General features: G+C 38.6%; 1 protein-coding gene across 8 annotated transcripts in view; it reads left to right on the top strand.

The window, feature by feature from the left end:
- The window catches only part of ASAH2 (N-acylsphingosine amidohydrolase 2), a 170,179-nt gene that overhangs the window by 28,779 nt on the left and 124,903 nt on the right, over positions 1-16,497 (top strand). For all 8 annotated transcript variants that reach the window (XR_016387985.1, XR_016387984.1, XM_089897252.1 and 5 more), the window contains 5 exons: positions 6,213-6,333; positions 8,334-8,459; positions 12,497-12,583; positions 14,745-14,849; positions 14,985-15,066. Coding sequence is in view for 6 of the 8 variants with exons in the window: in XM_089897252.1 (XP_089753378.1) it covers positions 6,213-6,333; positions 8,334-8,459; positions 12,497-12,583; positions 14,745-14,849; positions 14,985-15,066 (521 nt within the window). In the remaining 2 variants the exon portion in view is untranslated. The remainder of the gene's footprint in view (positions 1-6,212; positions 6,334-8,333; positions 8,460-12,496; positions 12,584-14,744; positions 14,850-14,984; positions 15,067-16,497) is intronic.

Below are 16,497 nucleotides of genomic sequence, written 5' to 3'. Positions count from 1 at the left end.
ACATGCTTTACAAATGTTAAGTAATAGACCCAAAAAAGCCAAATCATTCTTGTTTTCCTTTCAATTTCTTCAGTTCCTGGGTAGTTAGGCTGAATTTAAAAAACTATTCTTATTGGCTACTTCTTGTTTTACTTTTGTTGATTGCTTAATCATACTATTTGGGATGCAAGAATTTTGATTGCAGTAACTTAATGAACTTAATGGAATCCACCCAAACCGGATATCTCTCCAGTAACATTATTGAGAGGGTATTTTTGTTTTTTTTTTTTTTCATCCAGGACTTTTGAAGATAACAAAATGAGTAGTTGAGAATGGACATCTCTTCTCTTGAGCAGAGATGGTAGAAAGGTTCTCCAGGATGCTGGCCACCAAGTTTACCTGTAACTTTAGAAGGGGTCCTCTGGCTACAGCCCATTGTCCTTTAATCTGAGTAGTCTGGTCTGGAGTCATTGCTTCTGCTTGTTTCAAATTCAGGTTGCCCTTTGGGTAAAATTCCGGGCCTAATAACCCTTAGAGTATAACACGATGCAACACCCTTTGCTTTCCTTTTCCCAATAGTCTGTACTGGGGTGAGGCCAGGAGGATGGTAAGGCAGGTGAAAAAGTGGTGTGTTAATTCAGTGTTAAGAGGTGTTCATTAATGCCAGGGGATGCAATAGACCATGAAATTCCAGTGGCTTAACACATTAAAGATTTTAATGTGCACATTTCCCACTCATGCAAAGTCTAATCAAAATTGGGTGGTCCTTCTTCACATATGTTATTGGTCAGATTCACATGCCCCACCCTGCCAGAGGGACTGGGAAGGAGAGAGGACACGTTGGTATTTTGTAAGCCCTCAAGTCTCTGCCACAAGAGGGCAGCGTTTCCTCATTTAGTTATTTAAAGCTCATATTATATGGGGTGAATATACGTGTGTTGAATACACACATGCACACACATCATATATTTTAATATTGTGTTTACTTTATGAAACACGCATATACACAGGGCTTTGGATATCTTTTTCCCTTATAGTCATCACCACCACCAGCTGCAGCAGTATCAAAATCAGCATCAACATCATCGTAGTGATGATTTATTCCATTCTTAGCACAAACCAGTCTTTGTGCTAAGCACTTCAGATGTTTTTGTTCCTTTAATTGTCAAATGCCATGAGGTAGATAATACTATTATCATTATGTTACAGATATGAATACCGAGTTTCAAATAAGTTAAGTAACTTGTGTCTGATTCCAGAGCTCTTAGCCACTAAGACGTATGGCCTCTATATTAGTTTCTTAGGGTTTCCATAACAAAGCACTACAGAGTGGCTGGCTTAAAACAGCAGAAATTTGTTCTCTTACAGGTCGAGAGGCCGGAAGTCTGAAATCAGGGTGTTGGCAGGCTTGGTTCCTTCTGGATGCTCTGAGGGAAAATCAGTTCCATGCCTTCCTCTTAGCTTCTGGTGGCTGCCAGCAGTCCTTGGCTTGTAGATACATCACTCCGATCTCTGTCTTCATGTTCACATTGCCTACATCTCTATCTCTGGGTGTCTCTCTGTCCCTTTCCGCTTGTTATGAGGACACTAGTTGCTGGATTTTAGACCCAACCTAAGCCAGTATCATTTCACTTGATCTTTACCTCGTTTACACTCTAAAGACCATGTCTAAATAAGGTCCCATTCTGAGGTTCTGGTAGATGTGAATTTTGGGGGGGACACTATTGAATCCACTACAGCATCTTCTATTGTATTTGTCCAAAGGGCTCCCATGTTATTACACATCTTCATGAACACTACCTTTGAATGGAGGTACAATATTCTCTTCCCCTATTGGTGGGCACTTAGGTTGGAGATGGCCACACCTAGCACATAGGACTTGGTGCACAGCACACAAAGGCGCTCCCTTCTCTGGGCTGACTAAGGTGCCTTGTTCGGGGAGCTGAGAGGGGGCTGGATTTCAGCCTCCACTTACCCCCTTGCCAGTCACCTTTGTGCAGAGCATGACCTCCATATGAACAGGGCGGCTCAGGTCTGAGAGAATGGCACCTGGGACGGGTTGTTACTGTTTTAGAATATTTAAGAAGCTCAATTCTGCATTTGGCTTTTCTGCTTCAGAATAGGAAGTACACAATGTCTGAATTGAAAGAGACACTAGAAAATGTCTCAGTTACATAGGAGAGAATAATTATACTATTCTGTATTAATTCGCTGTTTATTGATTCACAAAGCATAGTTGAAATTTATTTTTCAGTCTTAGGAAACAGGGATCTAGAAATTTTAGCTAACTTTGCTCCTTATAATGATAAGATCTCAAATCTCTTGACTTTCCTCAGCACCTTGACTGCATCATGCTGACTCAAGTAGAGCCCTGCCCTAGCTGTGACATAATCATTATTTTAAAAAGTTTATTATGAAAGACATAGTCATCCTTTTATGTCTATATTCTAACTTCTTTTGAAACTACCTAAACCTTTCTTCCTCTCTTGAACTTTGCTTTGATGAATACTTTTTGACGAGATAAAATAAACTGTAAGTAAGCATTCTTAAATTAAAATGACCACTTTTCTGCCTATCTTTATAAATATTCATCTCTTACCAAAGTACTTTGGTTGCTGTGACAAGCCTGATACTTTTATACCATATATTTTAAAGGGCAGAGAAGGAAAAACAGTATCTTCTTATTCTGAAATGCAAATAACTTTTTTGAATACATTTTTTCAGTTTTGTAAAGAAAAAATTCAATTAATTTTCTATGGTCTAAAATAAATGAAAATAAATAAATAAGAATTCAAGCCTATAGTCTAATTATAGACCAAAATTCTTAGCATTTGCTTTCACCCAGGTATTATTGTGGTTCCTTGATGGTAGAGAACACACCTGATTCCTCTCTATGTTCCTTGGGGTTTAACATAAGGCCAACCACATACTTGGTTACTAATACATTCATATTGATTGAATGAATGGAGCAACCTCCATCTCTCCTTGCCTTCATCCATTCTGCTCTGGTCATGCTGATTATCCAGTCTCTGAACACACTGCACTCCTTCCCATCTCCATACCTTTGCTACAAATGTCTTTTCTCCAGTCATCCCCTTGCCACGTTCCTACTCATCGTTTTTTTTTTTTTTTTAATCTTTATTGGAGTATAATTGCTTCACAATGCTGAGTTAGCCTCTGTTGTACAACTAAGTGAAACAGCCATATGTATACATATATCCCCATGTCCCCTCCCACTTGACTTATTCATCTTTTAAGACCCAGCTCAAATGTCACATCGTCTGTGAAGCATTTTTCAAGGGTGAGATGATGCCTCGTGCATCTCTTTGTCCCCAGTGTCTGGCACAAAGTCAGAGTTAACTAAATGTATATTGAATGAGCGATTGAATGAACAGAGCCCGCATCCCATAGCAGATAAGAACATGGGCTTACGGTCTGGCAAACCTAGATTCATAGTCCTGCTTCTTGATTTACAACTCTGTGACCTTGGTCATGTTACTTCATCAGTCTGAGCCTTTGTTTCCTTGGTTTGAAATGAGGATAAGGAAAGCATCTGACTCAAAGGGTTCTTGTGAGAATAAAATGAGAACCTATATATAAAGTTTTTCACCCAATAAGTACTAAATGATAGTCTAACATTGATAGAATTGTTCTGTGGGTTTCCTTTGATTGCACTGGAGAGGTTGCATCTGGCTGACCTCAGTGTGACCATGTTGGAAATATTTTGGTTGGAGAGCCTTGGAACTGTCATGGCCACCACCTCATTTTCCTTCCAAACTAAATGGAATAAAACTACAAAAAAGCAGATTTCAACTGACTGGAAAATACTAGTTGACTAGAATATCCCTTGGCACTTGAGTCTTAGGAGAAAGAGAAAAACCACAAAAAAGAAACGAATATAAGGGTTTTAAAACATATAGAAACCTTGCAAGTAACTTCTAGGGAATGACCTTAGAACTGCCTTCAATCCAAACTTCTGTACCTTTGCACAGTGGCACATACACACCTTGGGGGCTGAATGCAGCCTATAGACTGGTGATTTGGTCTAACACTATTAAAAAAAAAATTGAAATGGACGAAGGCAGTCAAAAAGTACTACAAACTTCCACGTGTAAGTACTAGGGATATAATGTACAACGTGAAAAATGTAATCAGTACTGCTATATATTATATATGGAAGCTCTTGAGTAAATCTTCAGAGTTCTTATCACAAAAACTTTTTTCTTTAATTTTGTATCTGTATGAGATGATGGATGTTCACTAAACGTATTGTGGTAATCATTTCATGATGTACATAAGTCGAATCACGCTGTACCCCTTAAACTTACACAGCGCTGTATGTCAGTTATCTCAATAAAATTGGAAGGAAAATTTTTTCAATGGATGTCAGCATAACAAAAAACAATGATGGAAAATTTCAAATATATGCCAGTTTAGAGTGATTACTCTAATGAATCTCCATGGAAACATTATCCAGCGCCAATAATTAGCAGTCCTCTGCCATTCTGTTTCATCCCTCCTTTCCTTTTTGTTTGTTTGTTTGTTTTGCTAGAGTATTTAAAAGCAAAAATACCAGATATCATTTTATTCATGAATATTTCAGTGTGTATCTCTACCAGATAAAAACTTAGACAAATATAACTACAGTCCATTATCACAATCAACAAAATTAAAAATAATTTCTTAATATGATCTAAAACCTAGTCTGTGTTCAGTTTTCCCTGATTGTATCAACAGTCTTTTTCCAGTTGTTTTGAGTCAGAATCCAAACACAGTCCACAAACTACATTTGTTGGCTTGGTGTCTTAAGTCTCTTAACTTGTAACCATTCTTCTCCTTGGTCTCCATGCCATTTACTTCTTTAAATAGAATTTTTAAATGGATACATTTTCCCAAAACCATGGATTTGTGGAAGATCTGGCAGCACTGGCTTATGCTCCCATCAGGCAGCATTTGGCCGCAGCCCAGTAGAGGCGGTGGTCCTTAGACTATGCAAGTTTCTCCGCAATTCACAGTCCGTATTGTACCAACCAGATTAACTCCTATGTTGCCTACCCAGCCCCCGTGGGTGTTGTGCTGGCTACCTCTGACCTACATATTACATCTGTTGGGTAACGAGAACTGAATACTGAATGATGACTTGAAGCCCGTAAACGTCTCTAGTCATTAAGTCAATGTTCAGTTTTGTGTACCATATTACTTAGGTAGAAATGTTTTAAAAGCCTTCAGCGAAGAAAAATCAACAAAAGATTTTTTAAAATCCTAAATTAGCTTGAAAATTTATTGATTGGCATCTCTCTTTTCTTGAGTATTCTTGCTAATCTGCTTTACAGCCTTCTATCCTGTAAACACCTTTTTCACCTGTGTCGAGGTTTGATCCTACAAAGGCCACTGAACAAGGTGTCACAAGACCCACACTTTAGCCTTGGTCCTGTATGACAAGTGGGCTTCCATACTGCTTCTCCGAGACACCTTGTGGGGCGCAGGTAGTACCAGCCTGTTTTTCAGGGCTGTTTTGAAATTCAAATGAAATAACAGATGTGAAATTAACTTGTGAACTCTATAGCTCTACACTTAAACAAGGTATTACTATGCATAAGGATATACTGAATTATGCATAACATCCTCTTTCACACCCCTGTGCATTTACTCTGCTGTTCTTTCTCTCTGGAATGTGTTTAAGAATTAATTGCTAGTCATCTGTGGTCCTCAAACACTTTATGCCTCCTTATTTATAACATTTGTCACACTGTATCAAAGCCATTTGTTTACATCTTTGTCTTCTGCAAGATTCTAGAGTAAATTGCCATTTATTCAGTGTTCGGCACACAGCTGACTCTCAGTAAATGTCTACTGAATTGGATAGGATTGATTTGAATAATTATTATGTGTGTACCTGTCTTGAAGGATAAAGTCTATGTCGATACAATTCTTTAGGTATATCCCCTGGGAACTAACCAGTATTGGCTCTTGTTAAAAGCTTATGATGAAGATGACAGTGATGAAATATTTTAAATTTAAGTAAGTGGTCAGACTTCTTGAGTATATTATTAGTAATTTAAGTTTCATTAACAATGAAAGAACCTAAATGTTTTGATAGAATGCCTATCATCAAAAGAATTTTTTTTTTTTTTTTTTTTTACAGCTGGAGAAACCTTAAGCGCCCAGTCCTCATTTTTCACCCCAGTTACCTGGTTCTCTTCATTAACTTAGGGCTTCCTGTTCTTTTACAGCTGGTTTGCCATCCACCCAGTCAGCATGAACAATAGCAATCATCTTGTAAACAGCGACAATGTGGGCTATGCTTCTTACCTTTTTGAGCAAGAGAAGAACAAAGGATATCTACCTGGAGAGGTGAGAATTTATGGCATTGAAAGCTTCATCTTAATTCATTGAGTATCATCATTCATTCAGTGTTCAGAATAGCTGATTCAAATCTTCAGAGGAAAGTGTCATCACGGATGCCACATACTGACATGCTTGGATAGAAAGAATTCTCCATCCTCCCTAAGAAAAATTTTAAATGACCGTTAGCTTTGTGTCAAATACTACTGATGTGATGATTTCATAAAGTTACAATTAGTTGGATAAGGAAGGGCAAATTAATATATAATAACTTTTGCCATATATAATTTTTGATTAACTTGGAAATATGATAAACTGTGTTGTGTTTATATCTCTTGTTTTCAGAGATATAAAATTATTAAGCACCTTCTTAATGGTATAGGAATCTGAATGAGGACAGGGAATGAGTCCTTTTCTGTGGTCCAGACTTCCCTCCTAATTTCCTTTCAAGGAATTTCTACTTTCCTGCAATATGGCCTAAGTCAGAGACAACCCTAATCCATTAGAGTTGTCTTTGTAACTCTGAAATGTAGTGAGTGATGGGATCAGAGTTGGGGGTGTCCAGGAACCCAGTCCATGTACTCCAGGAAACTCGTCAGCTTTGTGTAAATTACTGACTGCAGATACTTGGAGAGGAAGGACCCTGCTCTGCTTGACCCCAGCATCTAACCCCTAATTGCAGAAGAATATATGATGGGATGAGAACCCCAGGCCCTTGCCTAGAATAAGTGTTCTGTTACAAAGATATTGTGTTGGCCAAAAAGTTCGTTCAGGTTTTTCCGTGCGATGTTATGGGAATATTAGCCCATGAACATCTGGTCTGATTTTTTAGCTCCTTTGTTGACAAATCTCTATTTTTTTTCATTTTAGCCTGTGTTTTAGGGAAAAGAAAGGAGTTTCCCATTATCTTTTTAGTATAAAAAAAGACACATAATCTCCTATACTTGATTATCTCTTTCCCTAAGAAAATTTAAGAATTTAAGGTAGAATTGTAGTCCAGTTGGTTGAGGTTAAGGTCTTGCCCTACTCTAAAAGGTTTTGTGTTGTTATTTCAGGTTGAAGAGATAGAGAAAATATACACAGAGGGCACGTCTGGGTGGTGGAGGCTATATTTAGGTTCAGCTGTGCAACAGAAAAATCCGGATTGGCTCTTCACTTTTTAAGCCAATAGGCTATTTATTTTTAAAGGGAAAATGGTTATCTGAGCTCCAGGTACAACACCAGACACTAGATTGATGGGTCAGCATTTTATAACTCGTTGCACACTGTATTTCTTGTCAAAATGTTGCTGTTTGAGACAGAAATTTGAAACTCTCCTACTTGAAGTAGCTTTATTGATAACTGGAATATCACGAGTAATAACACGTATGCTGATGGCAATGTGAGCCTTTTCAGAAATAAAAAATTCTCTCAGAATATTGTACATCCTCCTTTTGTCGTATGCAAATGATTTTGAATAGTTCACCAGAGTGGGTTGAATGTTTGCCTTTTTAATGAACTCATTGTGGTAAAAAAGAAAGAATAGGCCTTTCTCACCTTCGGAGATGGCCCACACTCTGTCTGTGGAGTGTGTTTCTCTCTAAATAAATCCACTTCTTACGTATCACTTTGTCTCTCACTGAATTCTTTCTGCAATGAGACATCAAGAACCTGAGCTTCATTAAGTCCTGAAACCAGTTGTTCTACAGGAACTGAGACCCCCACTCAGGTGGAGGATGGCGACTACCTGCTGAGCACAAGCACTAGACCCCAGACTGTTTGGAACCAGAAAGTTGATGATTAAGATTCCTAAAGCACCACACTGCTACTTCACAACATATCAGTGAGAAGAAAGTCATGAATCCTGCAGCCTTCACCCCCAAATATTGCCTTTAAAAATGCTCCCCTGAAAGCCATTGTGGAGTTTGGGTCTTTTGATCATGAGCTGCCTGTTCTCCTTGCTTGGCCCTGAAATAAAAAAAAAAAAAAAAAAGAAAGAATAAACGGCAACTGGATGTTTCTTTTGGCAGGGACCCTATGTAGCAGCTTTTGCTTCATCGAACCTGGGAGATGTGTCCCCCAATATTCTTGGCCCGCACTGCATCAACACGGGAGAGTCTTGTGATAATGCCAACAGCACTTGTCCCATTGGTGGGGTAGGTAATAATGACGTGAAATCTGTTTTTGCATCTCAAGTACATTTTATGTTTAACTATTCAACATTCATGTACAATTATGTTCTCCTCAAGTGTACTCTGACCTACTTACTGCTAGCATTTGCTCTTCTCAAAAGCACCCACTAAATTGTGATTGAGTAAAATTGTAGTTTTCCATTTGATTGTTAAATTTTTTGAATGATAAGACAACTTAGTAAATATCAGAGGTTAAATATCCTTCCCCAAAATTGGACAGCCTGAAACATTTTTCCTTGGCATTTCTGAAGTCACAATTTAGTACAAAAACTGCCTGCCTGAGACATTTCTCAGTGATTATAAAGTCTATAGGGTTTTCTAAAAATACAAGGTCAGAATTCTTTTTCCTTTCTTATAAATTACAAACAAAACAATCTTGGTGTAAAAACTCAAACCACATGGGAAGCATAAAGAGCAGTAAAAAGTGAAAGTCCCTGTTCACCTCCTTCCCCTCTACCCTCTCCCTTTCCCCAAAGTTACCACTCTCACACCTCTTCCTATGTTTATGTGTTCATGAACAACATTCTATAACTTATTGATTTTTTTATTGGTATAGGATTTGAGTTTTCTACCTAATTTGTCTTAAAAAAATCTCTTTATGACTATATACAATTCTATGTGATAAGTTTTAAAGGTAGCAAGTAAGGCTGTCCTCCCATCTTCATTTAGATTTTTGCAACATTGACATGAGCAGCAGATTCTAGCTTCTGGGTTCTTATTCTTTGTGTTTATACAGTATTTCACCTGCCATATTGCTTTTATTAAACACTATTCCTGGGCTATTTATTTTATCCCAGTCAACCCCACTCAATGAGAAATATAGTTTTAACAATTATACTTTTCCATTGTATATTACTATTTTTATATAGAAGGTCTTCATACACCAGAAACTAACATAACATTGTAAATCAACTATACTACAATGAAAAAAAGTCTTTGTTACCATTCACTTCCAAAATTTTTACACATCATTAATTCGCATTAGATTTGAGGATTACTTGTTAAATTCCAAAATTCACAGATGAAATGGTTAAATAAATTATAATACTTATTTGCAATAGAATATTATGCATCACCTTCATGTCTTATGTTGGAATACTTCATGTGGGAAAGAGCTCATAATACCAAGGAACTCAGGGTTTAGTATTGCATATTCATCATGACTGCAGTTTTGAGAATAAATGTATCATAGTAAAAAGACAAAATGAAACACACTGATATGTTAACCACGATTTTCTCTTTTTGGCACTAGTATAGGCAGTTTTCTATTTATTTTTTGTTCATTATTTTAATTCTATTTATACTTTTTAATACTTTTTCTACAATAAGTATGTTTTACTTTATAATCAGAAAAAATTACAGCAAAATCATACCCCCTTCCACAACACAATTCAGTTTCTCTTCCTTTCCCTTCGTGTTGGATTAGCTTCCCTCATGTCTGCAAGATGTCAGTCATCAGTGAGGAAGGTGTGTGCTTTTTTCTCTAATACCCAGTAGGAGAGAGAGCGAGCCTCTCTTCCAACCACGGAATAAGAATTCTCTTTAGTCTGACTGTCAATTTATGTCACATGTCCATCCCTGGACCAAAACAGTTGCTGGAGAAATGGTATGTGTTGATTGGCTTAAGCTGGGTTGGGATCACTGCAAGGAGAGGGATGGCTTTCTGAACAAAACCAGAAGACGCTTGAGAAAAAGAAAGAGGGAAATGGACAAATGTTGCCGTGTCTTCTGCTTTAATGTGGTTTCTTTAAAAAGTTTTTTAATTTAGAAAATAGCTTTAATGTTTTTTAGAAAAATGATATATGGTTGTTAAAAATACACACAGGGCTTCCCTGGTGGTGCAGTGGTTGAGAGTCCGCCTGCCGATGCAGGGGACACGGGTTCGTGCCCTGGTCCGGGAAGATCCCACATGCCGTGGAGCTGCTGGGCCCGTGAGCCATGGCCACTGAGCCTGTGCGTCCGGAGCCTGTGCTTTGCAACGGGAGAGGCCACAGCAGTGAGAGGCCCGCGTACAGCAAAAAAAAAAAAAAAAAAAAAAAAATACAATATTGAAAAGTTCAGAAAATGAAACTTATGTAAAGGAGCACCCCTTAATCCCACAATTAACCTGTGAAAATTTTAATAAACATCCTTCCAGACAACTTTTTTTTTTTTCAAAGAAGATGTTGGGGGTAGGAGTTTATTAATTAATTAATTTATTTTTGCTGTGTTGGGTCTTCGTTTCAGTGCGAGGGCTTTCTCTAGCTGTGGCAAGCGGGGGCCACTTTTCATCGTGGTGTGCGGGCCTCTCACTATCGCGGCCTCTCTTGCTGTGGAGCACAGGCTCCAGATGCACAGGCTCGGTAGTTGTGGCTCATGGGCCTAGCCGCTCCGCGGCATGTGGGATCCTCCCAGACCAGGGCTCGAACCCGTGTCCCCTGCATTAGCAGGCAGATTCTCAACCACTGCGCCACCAGGGAAGCCCCCCAGACAACTTTTTATGCACCTGTGCACATATATATGTACAATTTTACATAGATGGGATCATATTGTAATGCTGTTCTATACCCTGCTTCCTTATTTCCAGTAAATATACTTTAAAACATTATTTAAACTAACTTCGTAATCTTTATTTTTAAGTACCATAATTTGGTTAACCAATCCCCTACTGATGAGTATTTTCTTTCCTTTCCTGCTTTTCTCCTCGCACAGTCTCTCCCTTCTTATTTTCTTCCTTCATATAAGCATGCTATGGTCACTATGCTTGTCATGTATTTTTTCACATGTGTGAGTTTCACCTTAGGACAAATTCTTAAAAGTGAGTTTGTTCTTTTTTTTCAAAGCACCTCTAATATACTCTACACATTGCTCAAATACTCTCAATCACGTTTCTACCCACAGTGCATGAGTGACACTTTCCCCAAACTCCTCCAGCAGGTTTGTCAATCTTTCAGTTTTTTCTAGCACAAATGTGAAGAGTTCTCTCTCTTAGTAGTTTAAATTCATTAAGATTGAACCTATTATAACGTTGAATGGCCATTTACATTTACATTTTGTGTGTGAATTACCTATTCATCTGCATCCATGGTGTTATCCATTAGGATGCTTTTTTTTTTTTTTTTGCTTTTATTTTTTTCCAGCTTTATTGGGATATATTGACATCCAACACTGTCTAAGTTTAAGGTATACAATGTGATGAGTTTTACTACAAATAAGAGAATACCCAACTCAATATGAATGAATCAAAATGTATTAATAAGGGTATTTTTTTTCTTGCTGACTTTTTAAAGCTCCTAATATATTAAAGTCTTAGTTTGTCATAAACTGCAAACTCATCCCTCAACACCCCATTTATCAGTTATCTTTCAGTCTTACTTATGTTTTTCCCCCCGTTATGGATGTTTAAACTGTCAAACTGTGTTCCATATAATTTTTAGAAGGACCTTTCACATTGTTAGACTTTAGAATATATTCATCCATATTTTCTTTTAATACATTTTGGGTGCCATTTATAATATTTAAGTATCCGATCAGTCGCAAATTTTTCTGGTTTAAGAAGTAAAATATAAAGCCAGATGTATTTACTGATTTTTTTTCCAGAGGGTCAGCTAGTCGTTCCAATATAATTTTAACTGAGTTTCAGTTGAAGGCAATCATGAGCAAGTGCCATAGGCAGGAACCAGCAAAGAGAAAGATGTGCCGCAAATGGAAAGACCTGGCTTTAGGTAGTAGCTCAGATATTAGCTACCTGTATAATCTTCAGTGAATCTAACCCACCTGAGCCTCAGTTTCCTTATTTTTAAAAGTAAGTTTCTAGAATAGAGGATTTCTAGCAACATTCATTGCTCTAATTCCGTGAATGATTTTGCTTCTCATAATCTGTAAATTAAGAGAACACCTGAAAAGAAATGCTGGAATGTGGCTTTCAAAAAATCTATTTGCTTAGATTCACCTGTCATTTTCCATTCCTTAAAAGAACCGCTTATTTCACTGAGAACACACCTTGTGTCCTTTTGTTCCAGCCTAGCATGTGCATTGCTGCGGGACCTGGGCAGGATATGCTTAACAGCACACAAATCATAGGACGGATCATATATGAGAAAGCAAAGGTGAGCCGTCGGCCTGCTTTTTTCATCTTCATTCAAAACTGTGCTTTAAAATCCACTGACATTGTTCATCAGGAAGCCCGTACTTGTAAGGAAGACAGCAGGAGCTTAAGCTGCACCAAGGAGTCTGGAAGACTGAATGCTGTTTATTGTCAACCAGGAAGGTTGTTTTCACAAACCACACAGGAACCTCTCTGTGACTGCTTGTGTCTGGCTTCTTATGGGAAGTACATTTAAAAGAAAGTCATCAGGAAATATTCTCTTTCAGCCAGAATGCTTGCTTCAGGTGGTTGGATGATAGATTGTAAAGTTTTCAATTCATGTGGTATGACCAGATATAACCAGACTGACCCAAATTCTCAGAAGTCTCTCAGGCCTTGGCCTGCCAAGTCACCTGACCATTTCTTTCTTTAAAAAAAAAAGAAAATAAAATAATTAATTAATTTTTGTCTGCGTTAGGTCTTCGTTGCTGCGTGCAGGCTTTCTCTAGTTGCAGCGAGCAGGGGCTACTGTTCGTTGTGTTGCGGGGCTCTCACTGCGGTGGCTTCTCTTGTGGAGCACTGACTCTAGGCGCGCGGGCTTCAGCAGTTGTGGCACACGGGCTCAGTAGTTGTGGCTCGCGGGCTCTAGAGTGCAGGCTCAGTAGTTGTGGAGCACGGGCTTAGTTGCTCCGCGGCATGTGGGATCTTCCCGGACCAGGGCTTGAACTCGTGTCCCCTGCATTGGCAGGAGGATTCTTAACCACTGCACCACCAGGGAAGCCCTACCATTTCTTAACTTTTCCTTCGGTGACAAGGTAAAGCTGAGTGGCACCACTGCCAATTCTGGCAATTTGGATTCAAATTAGTCCCTGGTCTTTTTTGATATGGAAAGATCATCCATCTTACATTTTCCTTTCTTTTTAAAAGATTTTTTGATGAAGAGAGAATCTGGTCTCCAGTGAGCTTACTACAAGTTACTCTACCCTCCTTCCTCTTCTAAATTTTATCTTCCATTTTGCTTACATATTTTGTATCAGCTCCTATGGAGACATTTCTGATGGAAAAAACAAAAGATAGCTTTGGGCTGAGCCATCTCTGACAAAGATAGTTAAATCTCTTCGTTTTTATAGTTTACCCATACCTTTAGTGAGCATGGGCTTGAGAGAGGGTGTGTGTGTAAATATTTTGTCTCAAGGGTTCTAAAATGTTTCAGGAGCAATTAAGGAAGAACAAAAACACCTTAAAAACATCAGACACCAGCCAACCTAATTGCTGCAGTTTCTTTTTAATTACTGTGGTATTATCAGTGGATTGTTACTAAATTAACAGATTCTATTTAGGGTGTGCACCCCTGACACAATCTGGCGTCAGAAATTTTGTTACCATTCCGAGCCCAGTCGACATAGAGATTTGTCCCACATTCTGGATTCTCTTCTCAGCAAGGCACAACTTCCCTCTTAATGAGGAGACGCAGGCTGCCGCTGGTGTTACTGACAACTTGAGCGTTCCCATGTGGCTGTGGAAACTGACATGGCAATAGAGTAGAAATGAGTTAGGTGTCAGGCAAAGGCATTGGTGCTGAAGCAGGGTTTGCCTCTACTGTATGATACAGATCAATACAAACAAACCTTCCTAAATATATTTTGACTCACATTGCCCCTAAGATTAAAAAAGCATCAATTGACCATACTGGAAAAAAAAAGAACATCCAAAGGTGAACAGTGGGTGGGGGAACAGATGCAGATGAAGTGGGTCCTGAAGACTTTCAAGCCCCCCTTTGGCACCAGCCCTGCCAGAGGACTCAAGGACTGTGAGAGGGAAAACTCCATGAGAATCCCCATGGAGGCACCCTTGTTCTGGCAAAGAAGGTAATTTGGCCCACCTACTCCTAACCTTAAATTTTCTTGGCTGTCTTTCTAGTGAGATTGGAGCATTTGTACCATAGCCTGCATCACTGGAATTTCGTATTTGTGGGAAATAGACACAGATCAATGGTCTCAGGGCCTTCAAGTTTCTGGGAAGCTACAGGGGGTTTGGTGGAGAGATGCGCATGCTCTGTCTAATCAGACAGCAAAACAAAACTTGACTGAAAGACTCTTTTCCAAATTGGCACTTCTTAGGTACGGTTGCTGGTATTCATTTTAGCTTTTTTGCTTTTAATGGTAAGGCTGTGTGTTTTCTAGGAACTGTATGCCTCCGCCTCTCAGGAGGTAACTGGGCCACTGGCTTCAGCTCATCAGTGGGTGAATATGACGGACGTCACTGTCTGGCTCAATTCTACACACACAGTAAGTGTCACTGAGTCACACTGATTATGCCACAAGGGTAAAGTTCTGGGCTGCTCTCATTATTGAAGTTCAACTTCTGTTTCTTTTTCTGTTTATGTTTCATTTTTGTTTTGTTTTTTAAATTTTTTCCTTTAGGCAAAAACATGTAAACCAGCCTTGGGCTACAGTTTTGCAGCTGGCACGATTGACGGATTTGGAACCCTCAATTTTACGCAGGGTGAGGTGCAGTCTGATGTGATTTATAGTTCCAGGTTCTGAACTTCAGGGTTCTGTTCCCTGACAAGGTTTAATGTAACCAATACATTTACTATTTTTATTTTTTAAATTTGGGAGTATGCAGGCTTTCCAGGCTTGTATATGATTTCTCAGGGGTAGGTGTCTTTCATAATTTAGCTTTCCATTGATTCAAGTAGAATCAGAGATTCTCTTAGCATTTCAATCTATGAAAGAATAGTTTTAGGGCTTCCCTGGTGGCACAGTGATTGAGAGTCCACCTGCCGATGCAGGGGACACGGGTTCGTGCCCCGGTCTGGGAGGATCCCACGTGCCGCGGAGCGGCTGGGCTCATGAGCCGTGGCCGCTGAGCCTGCGCGTCTGGAGCCTGTGCTCCGCAACGGGAGAGGCCACAGCAGTGAGAGGCCCGCGTACCGCAAAAAAAAAAAAAAAAAAAAAAAAAGAATAGTTTTAAATTGGGCTGGAGCCTGGGGTGGAGTTGGAGTGGTGCAGAGCGGGAGTGTCATTGTGACTTCGACAGTATGAGTTGGCCCTTCCATCTGGTTGTTAGTGTCTCTTTCCCAGATTCCTTTATTGGAGCCCAGATTCCTCAGAACAGAAGCTTTTAGGAACCTAAAGCATGTGATCCTGGGTCTTCTTCCTGTGTGTATTTCCATGAATTTATAACTGATTATTATAGGCTTTATACTTTTATCCTGATTATCACTGTGATAACATGCACTGGCAAGTAGAGAAAGTTAAAAAAAAAATTGAAGAGTATCACCTACAGGTAATATTTTGGCTTATTTCATTCTTGTCTTTTGTATATATATATGTTTTGGAACCATTAGTTAAATTAATAAATACAGTTATAATGTGATATAGTTGGCATCATCTTTCCTGGTAATATTTCATCTAGTTTGGTCTACTGTTCTAAAATAAATATTTTTTAACAGGTTTATTGAGATATAATTCACAAAACATAAAATTTACCCATTTAAAATGTATAATTCAGTGGTTTTTTGGTATATTCACAGATATGTGCAACCATCACCACAGTCAATTTTAGAGCATTTTCATCACCTCAGAAAGAAACCCTGTACTCTTTAGCTATTACAACACAGTCTCCGTCTCTCCCAGACCTAAGCAACCACTAATCTCTCTATCTCTATATTTTCCTCTTCTGGACATTTCATATAAATGGAATTGTAACAAAAAAAAAATGTGACTTTTTGCATTGGCTTCTTTCACTTAGCATCATGTTTTCAAGGTTCATCCAAGTTGTAACATGGATTAGTATTTCATTACTTTTCTTTTCTTTTTAAAAAATTGTTTTATTGAAGTATAGTTGATTTCAACGTTGTGTTAATTTCTGCTGTACAGCAAAGTGATTCATTTATACATATCATACATTCTTTTTCATATTCTTTTCCAT

This window comes from Delphinapterus leucas, chromosome 16, assembly GCF_059928025.1.
Source record: "Delphinapterus leucas isolate spDelLeu-1000000601 "Yukka" chromosome 16, BTC_Dleu_Yukka2, whole genome shotgun sequence".
Taxonomy (NCBI): domain Eukaryota; kingdom Metazoa; phylum Chordata; class Mammalia; order Artiodactyla; family Monodontidae; genus Delphinapterus; species Delphinapterus leucas.
The sequence above is the reverse complement of the archived record's forward strand: the minus strand, read 5'-3'. Positions and strand labels throughout refer to the sequence as shown.